The sequence below is a fragment of the Mytilus edulis genome, chromosome 10 (assembly GCF_963676685.1).
Source record: "Mytilus edulis chromosome 10, xbMytEdul2.2, whole genome shotgun sequence".
In the NCBI taxonomy this organism is placed as follows: Eukaryota; Metazoa; Mollusca; class Bivalvia; order Mytilida; family Mytilidae; genus Mytilus; species Mytilus edulis.
The window spans coordinates 70791461-70815357 of NC_092353.1; the positions used below are offsets into that span (position 1 = coordinate 70791461).

Below are 23897 nucleotides of genomic sequence, written 5' to 3' on the forward strand. Positions count from 1 at the left end.
TTTTTTTTGTTTTTTTTTGTAAACAGGTCAAAGTTAAATTTTTGTTAAAACTTAAAATTAAACAGCCAAATCTATTTATGTAAAAGTTTTAGGTACCCTCTTTATGAAATTTTTTAACATAAAACATCCAATCTACTTTCAGTATTATAACACCAGAAAACATGGACTGTATGGTTAAAATGATAACTGTAGAGCCAGAGGATGAGGAAGATGAGAAATGTAAATACAGGTGAGTAGATTGGTAATTAGAAATGTAAAATACTAAATACAGGTGAGTAGATTGGTAATAAGAAATGTATCTACAGGTGAAGAGATTGGTGAGAAATTATATACAGGTTAAAAATCACTCTTAGTTTAGAGTTTTGATGATGGCAAATCATTTTATGCACACAAAAAACACAAGAAGCAAAGAAACATCACTTTTATGGCCCTTTTTCATCCAAAAGTGAGGCCTTCAACAGGAAGCTAAAAAAAAAATGTTCCTCACTTAGTTTAGATTGCAATCACTTGTCACAGTGATTGAATATCAACTCTTATGAAAGCAAGACTGACATTTAATAGGATTTTACTGACACCACTTGTGTATACTGTAAGGACATTAGATATTAGTTTATAATGAGCTGAGGCATGATTGTCAGTGAGAACTTTCCAACAAAATTAAAATGACTAACTGTCATAAATATAGATCACCTTCAAGCCATCAGTCAGCAAATTTCTAATGTATAGTCAGACATATTTAGATCCAACAGTGGCTACTATATGCTTGCATATTTATAAAATCAACTGCATCTGAGAACTGGTATTGGTGTCACATATGCAAGACAAGGGAATTCACACACACTTTAACCTATACACATTGGATAAGCTCTGAATAATATGATTTTCCAGCTTGCTTTATGAATTATTTGTTCCATGTGACACTTGTACTGAATTTGTATAAATTTTCTTTTCAACAGATTTCCAAATACAGCATGTGAACTGTTGACCTCTGACGTCCAACAGATAACAGATGCTTTGGCCGGAACAGAAGAATTAGTCATCAAACTGTATAGCTTTTTAGAGGGAGAGAAACCTCTCAACCCATTGTTAGCCAGCTTCTTCAGTAAAGTAATGGGATTACTAATCACTAGGAAAAGTGAAATGGTAAGATTTTCTCTTGGGGCTATTTCAGAAAAAAATGTGGAGAAGGCAAGGGGGAGTGCACTTTTTATTACTAATACATGGGTGAAGGGTATCAGACCAACTTTTCACACTATGTTGCCCTAAGATTCTCATTTACATATGTCTGGGTAGAGGGTGCTGATTTAAACTTCCTCTCAACCCCAGTGCACTTTCAGGAAAGGAAATGCAGAATACAAACTATGCTGTCTACATGAAGAATGAGACTGAACCCATTGCAATAATGAAAGACTTTGTAAAAATTTCTAATTAAATCTGGGTTAAGCTTTTTAAAAAAAAGATGATATATGTTTTATCATATTTAATATTACATGATGATTGTTAATATGAAGGACTGCCCTTATGGTCTTTCAAGAGTTACCATGATCACCTTAAAGGCTTAATACAAGTTTAAGAGTCAATTTAAAAAAAATATAGTTTTCCAGATAATTAAACACTAATAAGCTAATAGTTATGGCCTTATACACATAGAATTTGGGTCTATCCTATGATTCAAGAATGTTTTCAAAATTTGCAGACCTTTGGAATAACTTCTGAAGAAGTTTCTTTTTTTCCAGATTTTTGAATTTTTAAAGTCACGAGAAGATTTTATAGGACAACTTCTTCACCACATTGGTACATCAGCAATAATGGACTTGTTATTACGGTTGTTGACTTGTATAGAGTGGATTGAGCTTAAAAGAGCTGTTGTCGAGGTAGGCTATAATTGTCATTAATGGATAATATAATCGAATTGTTTATTTTGTATGAAACAAAAATGGATGGACTTGATTAAGGGCCTACTTCGATTCGTCCAACTCGGGTTAACTCGAGTTAAAAGATCAGTGTTAATGCGCATGTGCGCAACCTTTCCAAATCGAAGTCAAAACTCTTCTATCGAGTAAAGGATGTGAAAAATTATTTTTAACTGAGTATTAAAATAACAACTAAAAAACAGGTTGTGTTTCAGAAAAAAAGTCCTGATCCTGTGTGCTTTTGCAAAATAGTTTGTTAGTGAGTAATAAACGGTTGAGAAAAAAATTGTTCAGAAAAAAAAAATATTTCTGTTTTATGTATAACATTACCGACAGTTGATAAACAAAATAACAATATTTGTTGATTCCAAAATACCAGCAATAATAAATTCGCCACGTCAGCCTTATTCTTCGGCTGTATTTTGTCAAATACCAGTTTATTTGTATCACTTTTATTTGTTGCAACAACTTGACGCCATCTTGAAACTCGACTAAACCTGCCCCGACCCAGGGTTGATGTCGAGTTAACTCGGGTAGGTTCAAAAGGTCAAACTCAGGGTGTTCGGTTGTCAGTCGAGTAAACTTGATAGACTCTACTAACCCGAGTTGGAGGAATCGAAGTAGGCCAAGGAGTCTAGCTGTAGTGAATATTGAAGACATGACATAAAAAATTGACTTTGTAATAAAAAGCAAAATAACAAAAATACCGAACTCCAAGAAAAATTGTTTTGTATAACACAGTGAACTTGTTAATTTGGACAATCTTCTATATGGAACTCACTTTGTATATTATATGTATAACACAGCATCAGTATTAAGGTGGTACCTAACACTACAGGGAGATAACTCTGTAAAGTCAACTAAACGTTTTAATTACGTTGTGTTGTAAAAGGAATATTAAGCTTCTCAATGATCAAAATTGGTGTTTGACAAATTGCTATATAACCAGTGTAATTTTTCTGACAAAACGGTTGGTTCAAAAAAATTTTAATTTCTACATTTTTGTTAAAGTGTCAAAGTGAATACTTTGACAAAATTTTATGAAAATTAAACGAGCCACATTTATTTGAGTCAAAGTGTTGGGTACCACCTTAATGGCATGTTTTAATCTTAAAAATGTAAGCAACTTTTTTTTATCTACATGTTCATTTTCTGTTGTTGATACTTTGGAATTTTGTTTTACCAACTGAGTATTAAATTATTGTCAATGTCTGTTGAGTGTGGATAACTTTGAATAACATGGCGTGCTATAACTTGATCTGATTTTGTGATCACAACTTTTAAGTTAAACCAAGATAATGATCATCATAGGTTTTTGCATCGGAATTTTAACAAGAGGAAAAATATCGAATTTGTAAAATGATGCATTTGAGTGGTTAAAAGACAAATTGTGACTTGTTACTTGTATCTTATATGTAACATAATGTTACTCTTGTACTCACTTGTAGATATTTAACTCTCAGTGATTGCCATTAATCATTGGTAAATTATTTGATATGATATGTTATTTTTCAGTGGTTAAATGAGAAACAGATAGTAGAACGACTGGTTGACTGCCTTGTAGTTGGAGAAGATGAGGAGGTACAAAAAAATCTGGATTTTTTAAATTAGAAAAATTTACTCTAGAATTAGATATAACTTTTTAGTTTTAAGTATTTCCTGAGGACTTATTGATGTTGATGTGAAGAGAAATATCAATTGTGGGTACTTGATTTCATATAAAGAAAGGAGATGAAATGATTGCCAATGAGGCATATTCACCAGAGCCAAAATTTATTTTGTTGAAATTCTTAAATCAAACAAAAATTTTTATATAACCATGAAATCCTCATTTAAGTTAATTTCTTAAGGATAGGTGAGGTTTTGGAATTCGTGTCAAATGTTCGGACTCCTTGGTGTTTTTCCATACAATACAATGTAAAATATTTTGCCCCATAACACTCATTTATTTTTATACGACCGCAAAATTTGAAAAAATTTTCGTCGTATATTGCTATCACGTTGGCGTCGTCGGCGTCGTCGGCGTCCGAATACTTTTAGTTTTCGCACTCTAACTTTAGTAAAAGTGAATAGAAATCAATGAAATTTTAACACAAGGTTTATGACAACAAAAGGAAGGTTGGGATTGATTTTGGGAGTTTTGGTCCCAACATTTTAGGAATTAGGGGCCAAAAAGGGCCCAAATAAGCATTTTCTTGGTTTTCGCACTATAACTTTAGTTTAAGTGAATAGAAATCTATGAAATTTTGACACAAGGTTTATGACCACAAAAGGAAGGTTGGGATTGATTTTGGGAGTTTTGGTTCCAACAGTTTAGGAATTAGGGGCCAAAAAAGGGCCCAAATAAGCATTATTTTTTGCACCATAACTTTAGTATAAGTAAATAGAAATCTATGAAATTTAAACACAAGGTTTATGACCATAAAAGGAAGGTTGGGTTTGATTTTTGGAGTTTTGGTCTGAACAGTTTAGGAATAAGGGGCCCAAAGGGTCCAAAATTTAACTTTGTGTGATTTCATCAAAAATTGAATAATTGGGGTTCTTTGATATGCCGAATCTAACTATGTATGTAGATTCTTAATTTTTGGTCCCGTTTTCAAATTGGTCTACATTAAGGTCCAAAGGGTCCAAAATTAAACTAAGTTTGATTTTAACAAAAATTGAATCCTTGGGGTTCTTTGATATGCTGAATTTAAAAATGTACTTAGATTTTTAATTATTGGCCTAGTTTTCAAGTTGGTCCAAATGGGGGGTCCAAAATTAAACTTTGTTTGATTTCATCAAAAATTGAATAAATGGGTTCTTTGATATGCCAAATCTAACTGTGTATGTAGATTCTTAATTTTTGGTCTAGTTTTCAAATTGGTCTACATTAAGGTCCAAAGGGTCCAAAATTAAACTAAGTTTGATTTTAACAAAAATTAAATTCTTGGGCTTATTTGATATGCTTTATCTAAATATGTACTTTGATTTTTGATTATGGGCCCAGTTTTCAAGATGGTCCAAATCAGGATTCCTTATCAAGTATTGTGCAATAGCAAGAAATTTTCAATTGCACAGTATTGCACAATAGCAAGAAATATCTAATTGCACAATATTGTGCAATAGCAATTAATTTTCAATTGGAGTTATCTTTCTTTGTATAGAATAGTAGTTGATAATATATGTTGGAAATTTGCCAGACATGACTATGATGTCATTTTCTATTTTTATTTGCCAATAACTTTATGTGAATAACTTCATTGGAAATTTGCCAATATAAAATGTTGCTGATGAAGCTTTTGTTCCTTATCTTATCTAAAATGTTTTTAGATAATGTATGTTGGACATTTGCCAGACATGACTATGATGTCATTTTCTATTTTTATTTGCCAATAACTTTATGTAAATAACTTCATTGGAAATTTGCCAATATAAAATGTTGCTGATGAAGTTTTTTTTATTGTTTTATACAATAAACAATGTATATTCACTTTTACTACCAACCAATCTTTACCATTCAGTGATAACAAGCTTTTTATTTTACATTTTAATATTTTATGATGTATTTAAAAGAGTAGTTATTGTTGCAAACTCCATTAGAAATTTGAATTGATATCAGTTTTGAAAAAAGGGAAACGGGGATGTGAAAAAAAAGGGGGGAGGGTTTAAATTTTTCTCATTTCAGATTTCATAAATAAAAAGAAAATTTCTTCAAACATTTTTTTGAGAGGATTAATATTCAACAGCATAGTGAATTGCTCAAAGGCAAAAAAAACTTTTAAGTTCATTAAACCACATTCCTTCTGTGTCAGAAACCTATGCTGTGTCAACTATTTAATTTTAGATTTAAAAAGTTTGAAGAAGAAATCCTTAATTGATTTGTAAAATCTTGACATTTGTTTTGTGTAAAAAAAACCCACGTAATGTCAAAAATTTGATCACAATCCAAATTCAGAGCTGTATCACGCTTGAATGTTTTGTCCATACTTGCCCCAACTGTTCAGGGTTCGACCTCTGCGGTCGTATAAAGCTGTGCCCTGCGGAGCACCTTGTTTCATATAAGACTTAATAGCTCATGAAAGGCATTTACCAAAATTTTAGACGATTCTTAATTTTCTTTCTTTTGTTTTGAGACCTAATAATACCAATGCAAATATAAGGTAAAAGTCAGAGTCAGCCTTTTCCCGCCATATTTTAAATCTCAAATATCTCGAAAAGGAGGTCCATGACATATCAATATTTTTAACTTATTTTTATCCTTAGTTGATGCTCTACCGGCTTAAAGTATCAATTTTAACTTCTTAATTTATTAATTTTCACCTAACCTCACCTAAGTACATCCTTAAAATATTAGGGAATCCACAGTATTTGAGATTTTATAAACAAGCAAATATTTTTTCATGTAAAATTTGCATTGATTCGCAGATTTAAATAAGTAGATCTGGTAATATTGTGAATTGTCAATGGGACTACTATCTACTAATGGCATTGGGTTAAGCAACTATTGATCACCATTACTACCTTCCACAATGAGCATAACTTAGTCTGTATCGTAAGGTATAAAAGGCTGTCATGAAAAAATGTGAAACAATTCAAGATGGAAAACTGAAATGTCAGAAAATGCTAAAATCATAAAACAGACAATCAAATATTGCAGACAACAACCAACATCATCAAATGGATTGCATGTACATAACAAATGTGGATAGGTTTACATATTATGATTTGGATGGGGTTAAATGATTAAAGAATAATGCCCTTAAAAAATTAAGATTAGAGAATGATAGGCAAAAAAAATAAAGATTAGAGAAATGCATGGTCTAATTTTTGGAAGATTAGAGAAAAAAGGGGTTAATTTTTTGAAGATTAGAGAAAAAAGGGGTGAAAATTAAATGATTACAGAATAACAGACCCCACATCCAGACCCTCATATTATATTCCAGTGTTAAATGTGCTTCTTGATACAAATATTTATTACGGTTTCAAGTGTGAAGTAAATTGGTTTATCCTAATTTAACTCCCAAAATTATATGTGCTAGCAAAATATAATTTCAACAAGCATTTGACATGCATATTCTTGTAAATTTTATTCCTGTCCTGTTTACTGTATCATTGTTCTATGCTATAACATTTTCAATACAACTGGTTCTTTTTACTAATTACAGGTACATTGTAACAGTGCACAATCATTATGTGATATTGTGAGATTAGGTCGTGAGCAACTGAATCAAGAAAATCCACTCCTGTCAACAGTAGAACAGTAAGTGTATAAAACAGAAAAAAATTGGACTGGTGTTTTCAGTCTTGTTCCATTTAAATATTCCTGATATCCTTTTAAAGCACTTTGAATATGGTGTAACTTTTGAAAAATGGAAAAAAATAATAACTGACTACACAAGGTCTGTAATGATATAATTAAGTTGTAAATCAAATAGTAGCAAAATTGTTTGTGTAGATATTTTTGAAGAAAAGACAGAAGTCAATTTTAAATGAGCTTGCTTCTGTTTTTTTCCAAATTACCAAGCTGCTTATTTATAGTATGAGAAAAAGTAGAGTGGTAGTTACACTTCAGTGAAAAATGAACAAAAAACACCAATAGTAATTATTATTTCTGTAGCAACACAACACATACTATATTTTATAGATTTTTCATTGTTTTCTTGTTTGAAAGTCACTATAACAAACAAATTACTTACTTAAAAGCACACTAAAATAACTTAAATTAAGTGCTGCTGTTAAATTCATTTATTTGTTCACAATGTAGTCATTGACATCGTTTATATCTTTAATTATTTATATATTTTTCAGGGTGTTTTTTTTTTCAGAACCTAATATTTTAATGATCTTTTATTTCAGGGAGGAAACTGTAGCTAAATTATTAACTAATATGTTAGGTCAAGACAAGAACGAATCTGTTATAGTTAATGGTCTTTCTGTGATACAAACACTGTTAGAATTTAGGAAACAAAGGTGAGTTTAACAGATCTGTCAGTCATGTTAGTAAGAATAAGGAAGACGTTAGTTTTTGTTGGCCATGCTTAAGTTCCTGTTGGGACATTTATTGTAACGAAAAAAAACAAAGTAATTTGAGATTTTGGTCAAATTTAATGAGACAGAAGCCTATAACTACAAGCTCACAAAAAATAGATGAAGTTGTCTTACAGAGTTAAAAGAACTCAATTATATTAGAAAGAAATAGAAAATTCTGAACAAATTCAACTGAGAGCATCAAAGATCGGTCATCAACACCAAATGTTGCATAGAACTTTATAATTCCTTAGCTGATCAAAATAGCAACGTCGTATGAATTTTTCATCTTCTCATATTATTTTGATTGTTATTATTTTGATTGTGCTTTTGATGAATCTGATAACTTTTTGATTCGTTAAATCAGTTGCTGTATTTTGTACTTCCGGTTTTCATGAAATTAATTTCCATGTTTCAATTTCAGCCCTGAAGGTTCACAAGAGCACCTTGCTTCCATAGACACAGATCGTTTAGCACAAGGTGTTAGCAATGTTTTATTAGCAGTCACTCCTAGGTTAAAAGATTTTCATAATTTATTGGTGGAACCTCCTCAGGTTAGTCAAGCTAGCAGTAGATCTAGCAGATTTATGATTATTTTGTACCAAGGGCTATTCCAGAAAAAAATGTATGGGGGGGTTGGAAGGCAGTTTTTGTCAGCACCCGCCACCCAGACAATTGTAATTGAGAATTATAGTGCATTATAGTGTGAAAAGTTGCTCTGATACCCATCACCTATGTATTATTAATATAATGTGCCTTCCAACCGCTCCATACATTTTTTTCTGGAATAGCCCTAAGAAAAAGGCTAGACTATTCGGAAAGAAATGTTGAGCCCATGTCTGGAAGCCAAGCTTTTACTGTAAACCAAGTTATTTCCGTGGATACTTTATTTTGCATTTAATCCTTACTAGCCCAATTTGCAGCCATTTAATTTCGTGAATTTCAAATTGTTTGATGTAAGGGCTATTCCAGAAAAAAATGTATGGGGGGGTTGGAAGGCACATTATATTAATAATACATGGGTGATGGGTATCAGAGCAACTTTTCACACTATAATGCACTATAATTCTCAATTACAATTGTCTGGGTGGCGGGTGCTGACAAACACTGCCTTCCAACACCCCCATACATTTTTTTCTGGAAAAGCCCTAATTTGATAAGGAAAGATCAAAGTTTTACATATTTGCAACAATTTAAATTTGTGTTATGTTTCTACTTGTGAAAATCTCAAAGATAAATAACTCACTGAAATTAGTTGTGTACAGTATGTAAAGTGTAAATGCAATAACCTTGCCGAAAGGCCAAGTTTAATTTGCCTTTAATAAAGTTACCATATCACCTACTAACAGACAGATATTGCTTGATTTAACAAATGTAACATTATTTCAAGTCAAAGGGCACCATTTAACAAAAGTTCTATTTTCTGACGAAACATAGTTGTGAATACTGTTTTCATAATAACAATTCTTTCAGACTCAATTTTGTCCTATGTAAAATTTTCTTAATAATATGCAAAAATTATAACATGTATTTCAGCAACGCTTCACTTCAATGCCAACAACTATAGGCACTTTAGAACCTCCTTTAGGAAACACACGGTTACAGATTGCCAGATTAGTTTCAGCTTTAGTTTTAACCAATACACATTCTGTCAACATAGAATTAGCAAATTTAGGGACCATTGGTGTTTTATTTGTAAGTATCTTTAACTCAGATTGTATTCTAAAGTTTATAATAAAATACAAAATTCAGAGATCTGTATGTAACTCAAAAGCAGTAAATTTAGTGGAATACTTGTTATACGTCTACACATAGAAAGGGTGTTTTGTTGTATTCTCTTGCTCCTCTGTTCATGTGTCAATTTATCCTTTCATCTATTTGTCAAAACAATCATTTTATGTAATACAGATAATTTTCACTGATGTTATTCAAGTTCCAATTGGGTAAAAAAAACAACTTTGAATTTACCCCTGTTGTATCAGGAATATATACTGACATTTTTTTGAAGTTTTCCAATCATAACGTTATTAACTCAAGTGTAACATGTTATTTCTTTTTTAAACTTAAGTCTTTTGTAAACTTTTTCTTCTTTGTCTTTTCAGGATTTATTTTTTCAGTATGTTTGGAATAATTTTGTACATGTACATGTAACACAATGTGTAAATACAATACTCTATAATTCTCCTGTGGAAGTGGAGGGTAAAAAAGAGCACCCTTTATTAGCACAAGTAAGTGTCACTTCAGTATGTATGTGACTTTTCGTCATGGGACTTTTGTTATGTGCAATTTTTATGTTTTGAGTACTCAGACTTGTATTTTAAAACTTAGGCCACAATTAAAAATATTTTGGTTTGCCCAAACCCTACCCAAGGTTGAGACAGTGGGTAGGTAGGTAGGTAGGCATTTTCTTCTTCCTTTTTTTTTTTTTTTTTTTTTAAAGAAATTGAAGTATTGGATGTTCATTAGTCTTCATGCCTATCTGATAAAAAAAACTTCTTCAAATCAGGACAATAAAAGAATTTGAGCAGGCAGCTTTTTTCTGGGTAGGTAGGGTTTGGGCAAACAAACCTATTCTTTTTTATGGCCTTAGATATTGTCATTTGCATATTAAAATCTGTGGAAAAGTTAAGGTCAGCTCTGACATTTAATCAGCAAATTGTATTTATATTTAATGAAATAAAATCGAATTTAATTGTTTATTTTGAACTTGAAAAACTTTTTTTTTAAATCGACGAAAAAATGGGACATTTCATGAGTCAAAATATTATGGAGAAAAAAATATTATTTGAATTATTTTGTTTGTTTTCAGTTATTTGCAGAATTTAATATATTACAAAAAATAATAGATGTTTGGGAAGAAAATGATCAGCAACAGTAAGTTTTATTGTAAAATATTTTGTCAAATTGAGAGAGAGAAAAAGCATTGGATAATACTGTAGTCAGATTGGAAAGAGATTAATATTAAACTAATTACTTTTTCTTGAATATATGTACAGTGTGTCAGAAATGTGATGTTAAGGCCATGTGAAATAAATCCCTCCTTCTTTGGATTTCCTGGATAACGAAAAAAAAAGACTTGCTTCCAGATCCAAATTTACCTGTTTAAAATTTTATCATAGTTGTATGTTTGAAACTTATCTCATTTTAATACTGTTTTAGACACAAAACTACAGTTTTTTATGACTTTATAAAACATGTAGACTCACAAGTCGTCTTTTTCATCCTCCAAGGTGAAGTATAACATTAAAACATTTCATATGAGTTCAACAATGATGTCAATTATGATGTCCGCTGGTAATTTTATTCTACCTGCATTAAGTAAACACGATGAATGGACATCTATTCTATGGTTAACTGCCAGACATGGCTATTGAACTTGATAGTAGAATCAGGTACTGTAATTCCTTAAAATGTAACTCCTAAAAAGTCACCCAGTGTTCACTAGCATTTGCCATACAGTATATTTAATATCAAAATTATACACACATGAACAAGATGTATTGTAATGATATAGATAAATAATTTAATTTTGGATGTAACACGTCTTCTGATTGGCTGACGTTATTTTGTTATGAGCCCATAGACATAATTTAGTCATGTGACCGTGACGTCATCAACGTTTTTCATGATTTTCTACAGTTTAAAATGGAATATAGAATTAAATTAGGGCTATTCCAGAAAAAAATGTGTGGGGGGGTTGGAAGGCACTTTTTGTCAGCACCTGCCACCCATACAATTGTAATTGAGACTTATAGTGCATTATAGTGTGAAAAGTTGCTCTGATACCCATCACCCATGTATTATTAATATGATGTGCCTTCCAACCCCCCCATACATTTTTTTCTGGAATAGCCCTTATAAGAAATGTCTAATATTTTTTCTGTCTATTCGAAATAACATAAAAAATGTGGTGCACACTGTTAAACAACCCGCTACACACGTTATTCTGTGTGCACCACATTTTTTATGTTATTTCTTCATAGACAGAAAAAATATTAAATCATTCCTTAAATAAAAGAATGACCTTGTTTGTTAAGGAATAAAAAATGTTACTTGTCTTTTGTAGAAGTCGAGACAAGGGTAGAAGACGAGGCTACATGGGTCATCTGACTAAAATAGCCAATGAAATTGTTGCTGTTGTGGAAAAGGGGGAAAATTGTGAACTAGTTAAAGAATATATAAGTGGTGAGTATATGTGTAATAGTTTTTCTTGTATTTAGTGTATTTAGTGTTATTAGAGAATTAAGTATATATCCATGTCTCTCTGTATAAACAATGTTAATCATTGCCTGTCAATATTTCAAGATTATATATTTGTGTTGGTTACAGTATTATGATAGCTAATTTTCCTACTGCATATATATAAATATGTGTAAGGTGTGACAGATATCTGTCCGAAACCTTTGAGAATTGTAGAAATGGGAAGGCAAAACAAAATCACCATTGTATGGCAATATACATATACTTTTTCATGTATTGATAAATTTAGCTTGGTTCAATTGAAGCAAAATATCCAGTGTTTGAATAGTATGTAAGGTGTGGCAGATATCTGTCTGAAACCTTTGAGGATTGTAGAAATGGGAAGGCAAAACAAAATCACCATTGTATGGCAATATACATATACTTTTTCATGTATTGATAAATTTAGCTTGGTTCAATTGAAGCAAAATATCCAGTGTTTGAATAGTTATTTAGTACAGATTAACAATATTGATCAGTAAGGAGCATAACATGACCCTAATCGTACAATTTGTATGTTGTAGAAACTCCAGAGGAATATAAAGAAAAATGGGAATCCTTTGTAACAGGTGCTCTATTAGATATAAACAAAAGGAATGCAGTAGAATTGGTGAGTATTTAAAACATGTTCCCTATGATATGATCTTTTTAATTTAAAAGCCAAATTAGATTTTTTTACTGTATACTGAACTTTGAAAATGATAGTGCGAGTTTTAGGTTAAAGTTTTTGGTCAAGGTCGTTTTTGATAAAGTTGAAGTCCAATCAACTTGAAACTTAGTAGACATGTTCCCTATGATATGCTCTTTCTAATTCAAATGCCAAATTAGATTTTTGACCCCAATTTCTTGGTCAACTGAACATAGTAAATGATAGTGCGAGTAGGGCATTCGTGTACTGTGGGCACATTCTTGTTGCTAAATCATATAACAATTGGCTACCAGAAATATTGGCTCAATATTCACTTTAAGATTTTAATTTCTATTGCTGTTATAAACCCATGAAGATATATTAGTCATAATCAATAAAGGTGATTATTGGGATTATTTTTTCAGATAAGTGGTCACAATTTAGCCTCCAGTAGTGAGGATGATGATGCTGACTTTAGAGACCTTCCATTCCCAGCTGATGCAGCATTACAACAGGTAATATTAACTTAGCCCTTATATATCAGAAGATAAGTAGTAAGACAGTTATACAGTGTACAGAGCTAAGATTTGATAGAAACATAAAAACATTCAAACCTTATACATATTCCCTCTCAACTGTTCAAATGTATTGAGATTTAAAGAGGTATTTAAATAATTGATATGTGTGAAGATCTTTCTATTTGCAGTCTCTCTGTATGTTCTGGGAACTGTATTTGAATATATGTATTAATCCTTCATTTGGCTGCTTTTTGCATGTCACCTAAAAATGGCAGATAGGAATTGAATCTTTTAGTATGTTTGTCGAAAATGGAAAAAAAATGTCTTTCTAGTACAATGCTAGTTTCACATTCAATATCACGTGTTCTTGTTTTGAAATACCACTGGATGTTAATAATTTTCTATGGGTGTGAGTCCCAGTTACAAATTGTCATCAGTGTTCGAAGAGCAATACAGCTTAACACAGGATTCATAGACAAAATAATAATAACTTTATATGCACCAATAATAAGAACTTGTTCAAAATATTCTGGAGTTGCATAATACATAGATATATAGGGTTACATGAAATAAGATATAAAACATAAGAACAAAATACGAAGTAAAGGCGGAGAATGATTCAATAAAAAAAAACATAGACAGATTTCTTAAAATATTACATCTTGTGGTTATAAGAAAGACTTTGAAATTGTACCAGTTTGTTTATACTTATTTCTCTATTTTTCAGGCATTCTCAGAACATCAACTACAACAAATGACTAGTAATTTTATAGATACATTTGGTTTTAACGATGAAGAATTTGTGGAACAAGATGATAAGATAGAGTAAGCTTCAATTCAATTTAAGTTTGAACACATCCAACATTCATGACACTACGATTTTTCAAACAATTTTTTAATAGCTAACGGCAGTCTAGTAAGACTGCCTTTGTTCCCTGGTAAAGAATTCTTGTTTTCTGATACCTGGAAGAATGAATGGGAATATATTATTTAGCATAGAACGGTGGCCATTTCTTGTTGTAAAACTTCTTAATGCAAATCATCTGCTTTCTCTAACGGCCTCTTTTTACATAGCAATCCAAATTTCTTGACCATCATTCAATTTAATTCAGCTTTTTTTATTTATTGTTTAATTATCTTGTCATGAGGCCACAATTAAAAATATTTTGGTTTGCCCAAACCCTACCCAAGGTTGAGACAGTGGGTAGGTAGGTAGGCATTTTCTTCTTCTTTTTTTTTTTTTTAAAGAAATTGAAGTATTGGATGTTCATTAGTCTTCATGCCTATCTGATAAAAAAAACTTCTTCAAATCAGGACAATAAAAGAATTTGAGTAGGCAGCTTTTTTCTGGGTAGGTAGGGTTTGGGCAAACAAACCTATTCTTGTTTATGGCCTGATTATGCATTGAACATTGATTTAGTACCATCAAACCCTTACTTATGATAACTTGTGAAATAACCCTCAATGGAAAATTATAATGTGTAGGTTTCCGTGAAATATGACTTTGACAAGTGTACAATGTAGTAATTGGAAGTTAATGTTAAAGCTAAACATTTTTTTCATTTTCTCACTTTTTTTCTTCTGAATTTCAATAAAGTTTTTGATGTAATTCTATTTTCAGTTCCTCTTTTAATGAACGAATATCAAGTATAGATTTCAACATACAGGCTAGTGATACAGATGTAAGTACACAATACTGAAACGTACAAATATATGTACATACACAAATGTACACAAAAACATACCCAAAGGTAATATTTTGGGAAAGCTTGCTTTTTAGCTGAACCTTTAAGTCATTATTAGGTTAGGTATACTACCCTCCTTTCAAAGTAGCCTAGTCCAACAGACAGATAGATTAGTTATCTGTCGGACTAGTCTTAAAGGAGGATAGTTTACCTTTGCCTACACACTGGTTGAAATCAGCTGTAAGTGTATTTTGTGATTAATTAAATGAATGGACTTGCAGGATAAATGGGATTACGGTCCAGTACAGTAATCATAGACGCACAAATAAACAGTCAACAGATATGAAGCATGTCAGGAATTAATATTATTGCAATTCTGGGCTGACAATATAGGCTCCATTCCCAAAGAAATTATTTAAAATCATGCAGAATTTCTAAAAATAACATGATTCACTTGAGGTTTCCCTACAAATCATATAGATAAAATTTTAATAGGGTTATGGGCTGAAAAAGACTCCCTTGCCTTCAAAACTGAATGTTGAATTAACTTCTACATGTATATAAAAACACATGTACACAAAGCATACAGGTCAGTAATACAAATATAGGCACGATACAGAGCTTAGTGCCCTGACACACACATGTACACATACAATGTTTTGAAAAAAAGTAGATTATATATGTTCACTATTAAAAACAATCAGGCTAGTGATACAATGCAGTATTACACTCATATATACATGTACAATCACAACAAAGGAGAATTTTATTCAACATTTATTTATTTACACAAAATTATGTATACAGGCTGTTAATATCATTGTAAGTAAATATTATTGCAATACATCTCTCACATACAGGCTAATGGGAGTATAACTACACATGCACTTATACAGAATAGAAAAAAATATAGGCTAAAAGATTATGATTTACACATGCACTCAAAATATACACAGTATTGAAATGTATCTAGATACACTAACAGCATACAGGCTAGTGATCAAGAAAATAAAATATATTGGCTGTAAGATTATAATTTACACATGCACTCAAAACATACACAGTATTGAAATGAATGTAGATACACACACACAACATACAGGCAAGTGATCAAGAATAGAAAATATAGCGACTGTAAGATTATTATTTACACATGCACTCAAATTATACACAGTATTGAAATGAGTGTAGAGACACACACAACATATATAGGGATCAAGATAATTATGTAGAGTTTACACTTAGGTGTGCACACAAATATTCACGTGGTATATCAAGATAAAAAGTATTTCCATGAATAAAATCTGATAATATGCATTTCTTTGTGCAGGAAGATTATTATTTTTTATTAATTGTATTTTAAAGGCAATAATAATTAATTGTATTTTAAAGGCATTTGAAGACGTCATGGGTAAATTTGAAGAAAATGAAGTAAGAGGTTCTTTTCATGTTGATTTTCATTAATAGTTCATTCTCAGATAGATTATTCAGTTTTTATTTCATTTTGAAGTATTCTACAAAAACAAACAATGATCTGTGTAACCTTGAACTGCTAACAAGTGTCTCACATTTACCCATTTAAGTGTAAGACACTTGTCAAAATTGATTGTATCATATCATTATGCGTCACTATGCAAGTTTGTTAGTCAGTGGTTCCACTGGGCGATATCCTTATTTAATGGTGATGTTGTGATGTTTTCTCTCTCTTAATACTATAAACTGCATGTTACATGTCAGATGTTCAAAAATACATAAATAAATTCAAGGTACAATTTTTAAAATAACTGAATTATCTACCTAAAACTTTTCTAAATGGTTTTGGAAATTCTGCATGAATGAAAGGGTTGTATATATTTTGCATGATTCCTAAAACAGACATTTTATCAATAAATTGATGAAACTTATGTTACGGAGTTGCATTGAAAATGAAATTCATCTGACAGAAATTTTGTCGTGTTGGTATTGGTATTCCTCACTGTTACAGATGGCATTTCTTTTGGATTTATTTCACTTATTTCATTCACAGAATACAAAAAGAACTGCATAACTTTGAAAATAAGATAGATCTTGTGATCTTTGATTATAAAAAAATCAGTGAAAAATGATCATAACTTAAGTCTCCAATGTCACATGTTTTGGTGTTATAATTTTACTTGTTAGAGGTTAATTAATGTTTGATTCTTCATTAAAAAGTCTTTAAGAATTACATCAGAAAAGATTTTTTTTATCTTAAATTGGTCCTCATTATTTGTCGATCATTGATTTTTATGAAAATTAAAATTGTATTGCAACGCCCATCCATCATGTCCATTTTTAATTAATTATATGCTTTGCATATTTACAAATACTTGAACAAGATTTGTCTGTTGGAATTTCCACACATGGTTAACACTTTAATGGACCATGTTGACGAAACTGATTTGAAACCAATGATATCACAGTGATACATTCATGAGTGATACACACTATTGGAATTTGTGGTCCTAAAATGTGGATATTAAAGGAAAAGAAAAACAAATAGCTGGGCTTAGAATTTTTAGATTTAAACACATTTTTCAAGAAGTTATTAGTGTTTAAACTAGGCTGCTGACTAACAAACTTGACATACAAGTCTGGGATTCAGCTTTAGATTTATTCAGCCAATTACACTTCAATTATCTCGAAAAAATTGTGTTTTTTCCAATATCTTTGTTTAAAATGGTCACTTTTTTCAGCAGCAGAGCGTATCGATGTTCGAACAAGCATGCAATGAACGTATTCAGCAGTTTGACGATAATGACAGTGATGAGGATATCTGGGAGGAGAAAGAGATCACGTTTTCACCGCAGGCTCAACAACAACAACAGCAACCTAAAAGGTCAGGGTAAGTTGATGTCGTAGCAGGTTTGTGGCTTCGTGTAATTGTTTTTAACCTCAGTCACTTTATCGTCAAATTATGTAATTATTTGTATGGCTTATTCTTTCTTTGTTTTATTACGGAGCAAACCGTTGATCAACTTGCTTGCTATGTTTGCTTGAATGTTTGCAAACAATAGGTAGGCAGAGTTTCAGTCTGTTTTATATATACTGGGATTTGATCGAACAATAAAAATTAACTTGAAATGAAGTTAATGTTAACTGTCCAAATTTCAGTATATAGTATTACTCAATTTATTTCACTTGACTTGGCGGAGAATAACCGTTTCATTCATAATAAACCATTCCATCTATAGATAGGTGTTTTAGGATAAACTCATCAATGAAATGTCCAGTTATTCTTTTGTAAATTCCTTTGATGACACTGATAGGTGATTAGAAATCAGTAATAATTATAATGGCAATCATCCTAATCACACATATCTTCAAATAGACTGTCCTTATGCAAATTAAAACATAAGCTCCGCCCGATCAGTTAAAATGACATTGGTAATAAACAGACTGAAACAGACTACCTACCTGTTGTTTACAAACATCAAAACAAACAGCAAGGAAGTTGATCAAAGGTTTGATTTGCATACTTTTATAGGAGAGCTGTAAATATATATTTCAATTCAATTAATATAATTTGATTCACAATGTGAATTATATTCTTGATGGTCTTTCTCTGGTTAAAAACAATTTACACTGCATTTTATAACCTTAGATGTGCTTTATATCAAGTTGTGATAAACCTGCATGAGTAGCCTCCCCTGCTTGTTATTAAAAAAATTCAGTGATTGGAAATGAGAAATTTGTTCTATGTTGATAAATGTACATAACTGAATACATGCTATCTTTAAAATCAACTCTTTTGAAAGATTTAAGTGAGCATTTCAGTTTAAAAAGTATTTATTATATATATTTATCATGAGAAAGAGAGAGGTAGAGTAAGGATTTAATTTTACAAACACGTTCAAGCAATCAATCTTTGTTGTGAAATATCGTTATCTTTAAGAGATAAGATTAGTGTTTTAGCTTCTAGATATGTAGAAAAAAGGCATGAAATCTTATTTAGACGATTAGTATTTAAAACTGTAATGGAATTGTCGCATATATAACATAGAGGCTTATCAGTCAATAATGTTGTGTATATTAATGGCTTTCAGTTATTTTGAAATCTAGAATATATTTAATGAAGGTTGTGAAGGCATAACTTTAAAGGATTTTTTTGTGATTCTTGTTTTGTACCCTTTGTATACAGAATAATTTTTACATCCATAATTTTATAATTTTACCCTTTTACAGTAAACTTAATTATGAAAATTTTCATAAGATTATTTTTAAATGTTAAACAGCTGTATAAAAGTCTACCTGCAACATATAACAGTGAAATTTATCTAAATGACCCTGTGTAAGTTGAACTTTTGTTCCAAGAAAAAAGGTGAATATCCTTCAGTAGTAAAAGCTTTGTAATGAAAGACCTGTCTCAAGCAAATGAAATGTTTAGAAGGATTCAAAGAAGAAGCATTTTTTTTTAATCTTTAAGAGAAATGATTTATTTGAAGAAAAACTGTTAAATAGAAATGACTTATTTAATATTAACAGAAGAATGGCTGAGACCGTCGAGGATGATTCTAGTGATACCAGTACCGACAGTGAGGAAGAGCTGGACTCTCCTCGTAAAATTGTACAGCAACCTACCAGTGAAAATATGGATGTTGATGCTAATGATGGTAAGTGTCATGGTTAAATCGTAAACAAAATTATCAGTGAAATATGAATGAAGATTTCCCTCGTAGAAATACCTGTGAAAATTTGATGGAATGTTCCCTTGTAAGTTGTAGACTTGTCTGAAAACTTGAAGGAACTTTTCCCTATTAGAATTGTGAACAGAATGTACAGCAAGTTTAAAGTGATACTTCTGTAAAGTACTGTACATCAGGGTCAAGATAATACTCCTGTAAAGTACTGTACATCAGGGTCAAGATAATACTCCTGTAAAGTACTGTACATCAGGGTCAAGATAATACTTCTGTAAAGTACTGTACATCAGGGTCAAGATAATACTCCTGTAAAGTACTGTACATCAGGGTCAAGATAATACTTCTGTAAAATACTGTACATCAGGGTCAAGACAATACTTCTGTAAAATACTGTACATCAGGGTCAAGATAACACTTCTGTAAAGTACTGTACATCAGGGTCAAGATAATACTTCTGTAAAGTACTGTACATCAGGGTCAAGATAATACTCCTGTAAAGTACTGTACATCAGGGTCAAGATAATACTTCTGTAAAATACTGTACATCAGGGTCAAGACAATACTTCTGTAAAATACTGTACATCAGGGTCAAGACAATACTTCTGTAAAGTACTGTACATCAGGGTCAAGATAATACTTCTGTAAAGGGTCAAGACAATACTTCTGTAAAGTACTGTACATCAGGGTCAAGACAATACTTCTGTAAAATACTGTACATCAGGGTCAAGATAACACTTCTGTAAAGTACTGTACATCAGGGTCAAGATAACACTTCTGTAAAGTACTGTACATCAGGGTCAAGATAATACTTCTGTAAAGTACTGTACATCAGGGTCAAGACAATACTTCTGTAAAATACTGTACATCAGGGTCAAGATAACACTTCTGTAAAGTACTGTACATCAGGGTCAAGACAATACTTCTGTAAAGTACTGTACATCAGGGTCAAGACAATACTTCTGTAAAGTACTGTACATCAGGGTCAAGATAATACTTCTGTAAAATACTGTACATCAGGGTCAACACAATACTTCTGTAAAATACTGTACATCAGGGTCAACACAATACTTCTGTAAAGTACTGTACATCAGGGTCAAGACAATACTTCTGTAAAGTACTGTACATCAGGGTCAAGACAATACTTCTGTAAAGTACTGTACATCAGGGTCAAGACAATACTTCTGTAAAGTACTGTACATCAGGGTCAAGATAATACTTCTGTAAAGTACTGTACATCAGGGTCAAGATAATACTTCTGTAAAGTACTGTACATCAGGGTCAAGATAATATTTCTGTAAAGTACTGTACATCAGGGTCAAGACAATACTTCTGTAAAGTACTGTACATCAGGGTCAAGATAATACTTCTGTAAAGTACTGTACATCAGGGTCAAGACAATACTTCTGTAAAATACTGTACATCAGGGTCAAGATAATACTTCTGTAAAGTCTGTACATCAGGGTCAAGACAATACTTCTGTAAAGTACTGTACATCAGGGTCAAGACAATACTTCTGTAAAATACTGTACATCAGGGTCAAGATAATACTTCTCTAAAGTACTGTACATCAGGGTCAAGATAATACTTCTGTAAAATACTGTACATCAGGGTCAAGACAATACTTCTGTAAAATACTGTACATCAGGGTCAAGACAATCCTTCTGTAAAGTACTGTACATCAGGGTCAAGATAATACTTCTGTAAAGTACTGTACATCAGGGTCAAGACAATACTTCTGTAAAGTACTGTACATCAGGGTCAAGACAATCCTTCTGTAAAGTACTGTACATCAGGGTCAAGATAATACTTCTGTAAAGTACTGTACATCAGGGTCAAGATAATACTTCTCTAAAGTACTGTACATCAGGGTCAAGATAATACTTCTGTAAAGTACTGTACATCAGGGTCAAGACAATACTTCTGTAAAGTACTGTACATCAGGGTCAAGACAATACTTCTCTAAAGTACTGTACATCAGGGTCAAGATAATACTTCTGTAAAGTACTGTACATCAGGGTCAAGATAATACTCCTGTAAAGTACTGTACATCAGGGTCAAGACAATACTTCTGTAAAGTACTGTACATCAGGGTCAAGACAATACTTCTCTAAAGTACTGTACATCAGGGTCAAGATAATACTTCTGTAAAGTACTGTACATCAGGGTCAAGATAATACTTCTGTAAAGTACTGTACATCAGGGTCAAGACAATACTTCTGTAAAGTACTGTACATCAGGGTCAAGATAATACTCCTGTAAAGTACTGTACATCAGGGTCAAGATAATACTTCTGTAAAGTACTGTACATCAGGGTCAAGACAATACTTCTGTAAAATACTGTACATCAGGGTCAAGATAACACTTCTGTAAAGTACTGTACATCAGGGTCAAGACAATACTTCTGTAAAGTACTGTACATCAGGGTCAAGACAATACTTCTGTAAAGTACTGTACATCAGGGTCAAGATAATACTTCTGTAAAATACTGTACATCAGGGTCAACACAATACTTCTGTAAAATACTGTACATCAGGGTCAACACAATACTTCTGTAAAGTACTGTACATCAGGGTCAAGACAATACTTCTGTAAAGTACTGTACATCAGGGTCAAGACAATACTTCTGTAAAGTACTGTACATCAGGGTCAAGACAATACTTCTGTAAAGTACTGTACATCAGGGTCAAGATAATACTTCTGTAAAGTACTGTACATCAGGGTCAAGATAATACTTCTGTAAAGTACTGTACATCAGGGTCAAGATAATATTTCTGTAAAGTACTGTACATCAGGGTCAAGACAATACTTCTGTAAAGTACTGTACATCAGGGTCAAGATAATACTTCTGTAAAGTACTGTACATCAGGGTCAAGACAATACTTCTGTAAAATACTGTACATCAGGGTCAAGATAATACTTCTGTAAAGTCTGTACATCAGGGTCAAGACAATACTTCTGTAAAGTACTGTACATCAGGGTCAAGACAATACTTCTGTAAAATACTGTACATCAGGGTCAAGATAATACTTCTCTAAAGTACTGTACATCAGGGTCAAGATAATACTTCTGTAAAATACTGTACATCAGATTCAAGACAATACTTCTGTAAAATACTGTACATCAGGGTCAAGACAATCCTTCTGTAAAGTACTGTACATCAGGGTCAAGATAATACTTCTGTAAAGTACTGTACATCAGGGTCAAGACAATACTTCTGTAAAGTACTGTACATCAGGGTCAAGACAATCCTTCTGTAAAGTACTGTACATCAGGGTCAAGATAATACTTCTGTAAAGTACTGTACATCAGGGTCAAGATAATACTTCTCTAAAGTACTGTACATCAGGGTCAAGATAATACTTCTGTAAAGTACTGTACATCAGGGTCAAGACAATACTTCTGTAAAGTACTGTACATCAGGGTCAAGACAATACTTCTCTAAAGTACTGTACATCAGGGTCAAGATAATACTTCTGTAAAGTACTGTACATCAGGGTCAAGATAATACTCCTGTAAAGTACTGTACATCAGGGTCAAGACAATACTTCTGTAAAGTACTGTACATCAGGGTCAAGACAATACTTCTCTAAAGTACTGTACATCAGGGTCAAGATAATACTTCTGTAAAGTACTGTACATCAGGGTCAAGATAATACTTCTGTAAAGTACTGTACATCAGGGTCAAGACAATACTTCTGTAAAGTACTGTACATCAGGGTCAAGATAATACTCCTGTAAAGTACTGTACATCAGGGTCAAGATAATACTTCTGTAAAGTACTGTACATCAGGGTCAAGACAATACTTCTGTAAAGTACTGTACATCAGGGTCAAGACAATACTTCTGTAAAGTACTGTACATCAGGGTCAAGATAATACTCCTGTAAAGTACTGTACATCAGGGTCAAGACAATACTTCTGTAAAGTACTGTACATCAGGGTCAAGATAATACTCCTGTAAAGTACTGTACATCAGGGTCAAGATAATATTTCTGTAAAGTACTGTACATCAGGGCAAGACAATACTGCTGTAAAATACTGTACATCAGGGTCAAGAAAATATTTCTGTAAAGTACTGTACATCAGGGTCAAGATAATATTTCTGTAAAGTACTGTACATCAGGGTCAAGATAATACTTCTGTGGTAGAATTATTTTGTTATTAATGGAATTGTAAGGTTCTATTTAAAGATATTTAAGTGATTCCAAAGATAGTTATTGGTAAGAAATTAGTTTAAACATGTTT

The 23897-nt window shown here is 31.9% G+C and overlaps 1 protein-coding gene across 11 annotated transcripts in view; it reads left to right on the top strand.

The window, feature by feature from the left end:
* The window catches only part of LOC139491788 (serine/threonine-protein phosphatase 6 regulatory subunit 3-like), a 41334-nt gene that overhangs the window by 4760 nt on the left and 12677 nt on the right, over nt 1–23897 (top strand). For 2 of the 11 annotated variants that reach the window (XM_071279652.1, XM_071279654.1), the window contains exons 4-21: nt 143–229; nt 957–1143; nt 1737–1874; nt 3429–3494; nt 7061–7155; nt 7752–7865; nt 8347–8476; nt 9459–9617; nt 10025–10150; nt 10732–10796; nt 11989–12107; nt 12686–12771; nt 13215–13304; nt 14035–14132; nt 14929–14989; nt 16385–16423; nt 17707–17855; nt 19496–19623. In XM_071279652.1, the coding sequence (XP_071135753.1) occupies nt 143–229; nt 957–1143; nt 1737–1874; nt 3429–3494; nt 7061–7155; nt 7752–7865; nt 8347–8476; nt 9459–9617; nt 10025–10150; nt 10732–10796; nt 11989–12107; nt 12686–12771; nt 13215–13304; nt 14035–14132; nt 14929–14989; nt 16385–16423; nt 17707–17855; nt 19496–19623 (1937 nt within the window). The remainder of the gene's footprint in view (nt 1–142; nt 230–956; nt 1144–1736; nt 1875–3428; nt 3495–7060; nt 7156–7751; nt 7866–8346; nt 8477–9458; nt 9618–10024; nt 10151–10731; nt 10797–11988; nt 12108–12685; nt 12772–13214; nt 13305–14034; nt 14133–14928; nt 14990–16384; nt 16424–17706; nt 17856–19495; nt 19624–23897) is intronic. The other 9 variants (XM_071279653.1, XM_071279655.1, XM_071279658.1 and 6 more) reach the window with 7 other exon arrangements.